General features: G+C 32.4%; 1 protein-coding gene across 1 annotated transcript; it reads left to right on the top strand.

The window, feature by feature from the left end:
* The first annotated feature begins 522 nt into the window (after positions 1–522).
* Positions 523–3,256, top strand: LOC112033054 (uncharacterized). The gene is made up of 2 exons (XM_024065830.1): positions 523–572; positions 2,824–3,256. Exons 1-2 carry the CDS (start codon positions 523–525, stop codon positions 3,254–3,256), a joined length of 483 nt encoding a protein of 160 aa, XP_023921598.1.
* Positions 3,257–3,750: the final 494 nt, after the last annotated feature.

The following is a 3,750-nucleotide window of genomic DNA, read 5'->3' as shown; positions in this document are numbered from 1 at the left end:
ATGCATGTTTCTAGTTGTCATTAAGTTGCAGATATACTTACTAATAAATGACTTGGTCTTTCATTATTTTCAAAGCTTATGCTTAAGATGTGATTGCTAAACATATACTCTTCCTCAGCCTATACTAATTCAAATTGAAGATCCTATTGCTACTTCATCAAGTGTCATTTTGAGGGGGAGTGTTAAGTAAAAGAAAGAAAACAGTAAGCTACAAGTCGTGTTATGCATTAAACACAACAACGGCAACTTCACATAAGTAGACATTCATGCGAATGGAACAAGATCACTTTTAGGAGGTGTTTAATTCGCTGTGATGTGCCTTTGATGTGATGCGCATTATGATGATGTGACATTAAGATTTTTGGTTTATTTTATTTTTTCTAACATAATCATAATTTAAAATTATAAAATATATCACATCATCTTAATCTCATCACCTTCTTAAGCAATGTAATGTTGTATTCTTGTATTTAGCCAATGTTGTATCTACTTACCTATGATAGTTAAAAGGGTTTTGTAGTGATGGTCGAAATTAAGCATGTCGTAGATTTTGGTGTTGATAAAGAGACCAGGTAATTAGGGCATCAGTTTTTTAGAATAAATATATTAAGTGTTAGATTTTTTTTTGTTAAGATGGACTTCCATCAGTTGGATTATCAATTTGTGAAAAATAGGATGTACTAAAGGTTTTTTTTTTTTTTTAATAACAATTGTTATATAGATAGCTTACGAAACATGAAAAAAAAAGTTCATGAATTTTGTAACTCTTAGAGGTTTAGAACAAAAAATATTTAAAATTTATAAATACATTTATAATTATAATTAAGAGGCATTAGTAAATTTGGTTTAACTCAAAGAGGCATTAGTAACTTTCCATGTAATGTTCATAGTGAGTAAATGAAAATAAATTATAAGTTATATTTATCATCAAAGCCCCAATATATAACACTCACCATTGTGACTCCACCTAAAACACAACCTCCTCCTACTTTGTTGTTACAATACATACATTTCTTTTGTTATAGTCTTGTGGTTGAGAAAGAAGACCATAAATGCTTTTATTAAACTAAAGAAAGTGTAGCTAAATCGGCCTAAAACACAGAGAAAGAAAGTGGTGAAACATCCTCCATCAACATTGATAACATGCCTGGCCAAACTATGGGCAAGTCTATTCCTGTCTCTCCTTGTATAACAGTATAGCAATTTAGAAAACAGAGTAGAAAGGTGAACTACATGCTTAATTAACAGATCAACTGAGGCTATGGTCACTCCTTCTTCCACCAAAGCTGTCATGACCAGCTCCGAGTCTTCCTCTAGAATAGCATGGCAACTCGAATTTCTAACTCAAACTTAAGAGAATAAGCCGCTGCCAAAGCTTCAATTTCAAAGCTTGATAGGCACATGGAAGTTGCTGAGAGGGAGACGTAATAATGAGACCAGCTTGATTCCGGATGACGACACCGATACCACTCTTTTTCTCTTTTCAGAAAATAGCACTGTCGAAGTTTATCTTAAACATCTCATTTGGTAGAGACCATGCAAAACAAGGCTTTGGAAATTGGAGAGGTTTCGGTGGGAGAACAACCTTAAATTCCTCCAGCCTCTCTCTTGAAACCTAGGCAAGATGATCCACATTGTAGCTAGGGAGATTCAAATGGACCTGATTTCTTTGGCTTTAGATGACCCAGGGCCTAGGCTGTCATTGTGAAGAGTTATAAGTGTGCTTTTAGATTTGAGTACTTCTAATGTATTATTTATTTATAACATAATAATTATAAATATGGTAATAATAATATAATTAATTTCGTAACCAAATAAGTCGTTTAATTTTGGCTTTTTTCTTAGTCAAATTCTTCACCTCATATGTTTTTTTAATATTAAAGGTGTGGCGGTTCTCTTCCTTTTCAATTTTTTTTTAATATGTATTTATTATTAAGTTTGATAATTATTAAATGTTTTCACACATGTCATTGTTATAGGCTTTGATAAAGGGGCACGTGTCACCATTTTGTGTATCAAACAATTTTAATGATGTATATATATTATTAAGAGCTAGCTCAACATTGTTTCGTATTGATGAGACTACTTTATTTTTTAGAAAATATAAGCTTATATCCGTATAAGATAACGCAACTACTTGAATGAAGCTTACTGATCCTAAAATCTCTAAGCTCTTTTTTTAGTTTTGATTTTTATAATGAAAGTAAATAAATAAATTAATAATATATATATATATATATATATGAAATTTATGATGCTCATATATGTACCACGATATTTGCGTAATATTTTGTTGTGCATCATGGGAGTTTGTGATGAGTAATTTTTATCAAAATTGTACCCTTTGACCTAGTTCTTTAGTGATGGAGATAGCCTTTTGATGTTATTTTCTAAATTTGTTACTTACTTAGTTACTTTATATATATTTTCTTAATTGCCCCCTTATTTGGCCTTCAAATCCTTAATCTTGATGGAAGATAAGCCAAGGTCAATAGACAAATTTTGATGGATAGGCATCATTCTCATTTCTCTAACAACAACAGCAACAAATTAGGAGAAATCCCAATCGAAAATATAATAGATTATTATGAACACAGATTATTAAGTATGATAACGTACAATCCAAACTTCAAGATGATACATAATAAATCGTGATAAAAAAAATATCACATCATAAATTAAATCCTTACATAACATTTGAGATGCTAAAACAGCAAGAGGTCCTCAATTTCGTAGTAATTATTGAGGACATTTAGACTAGACCATTGTAGTAATTAGGGTTTGCCAAATTGAGGAAATAGTTCACAATGTTGGTTTTGGTAGAGTTGGAATAGTGGGGATAGACGGAAATGCGGGCAATGGTGGTAGCATTGGCTTTGGCAATGTTGGCAATGGAGGCAACAATGGTTGTAGTGTTGACTTTGGCAATGTTGGCAATGGAGGAAGCAAAGGTGGCAATGTTGGCTTTGACAATGTTGGCAATGGAAGCGGCAAAGGTGGTAATGTGGGCTTTGACAACTTTGGCAGTGTAGGCAGCAAAGATGGTAGCGTTGGTTTTGACAATGTTAGCAATGGAGGCAGCAAAGGTGGTAGCGTTGGCTTTGGCAATGTTGTCAATGAAGGTAAAGGCGGTAGCATTGGCTTGGGCAACTTTGGCAGTGAAGGCAAAGGTGGCAATGAAGGCAAAGGTGGCAGTGTTGGGTTAGGCAATGTGGGTAGGATTGGCAAATTTGGAATACTAGGTTGGGAAGATTGAAAAAGATGGCGAGTTGCAAGGGTAACATCAATACTAAAGATAGATATTGTAATGAATAAAGCTAAGACGATGCACTTAAATGCCATTGCCATGGGAGTACTTCTTTGTGTTACAAGACTATAACAAAAAAAATGTATGTATTGTAAGAACAAAGTAAGAGGAGGTTGTGTTTTAGGTTGGGTCACAATGGTGAGTGTTATATACCGGGGTTTTGATGATAAATATAACTTACAATTTATTTTCATTTACTGACTATGAACATTAAATTGCAAGTTACTAATGCCTCTTTTTTTGCTGAGAGTTAACCAATTTTACTAATGCCTCTTAATTATAGTTTTTAATGTATTTATAAATTTTAAATATTTTTTGTTCTAAACCTCTAAGAGTTACAAAATTCTTGAAATTTTTTTCATGTTTCATAACCTATCTATATAACAATTTTTATTAATAATTAAAAAAAAAAAAACCCTTTAGTACAACCTATTTTTTACAAA

Source organism: Quercus suber, unplaced genomic scaffold, assembly GCF_002906115.3.
Source record: "Quercus suber isolate HL8 unplaced genomic scaffold, Cork oak 2.0 scaffold_534, whole genome shotgun sequence".
Taxonomy (NCBI): Eukaryota; Viridiplantae; Streptophyta; class Magnoliopsida; order Fagales; family Fagaceae; genus Quercus; species Quercus suber.
Note: the sequence above shows the minus strand (reverse complement) of the source record. Positions and strands in the feature narration are given on the sequence as shown.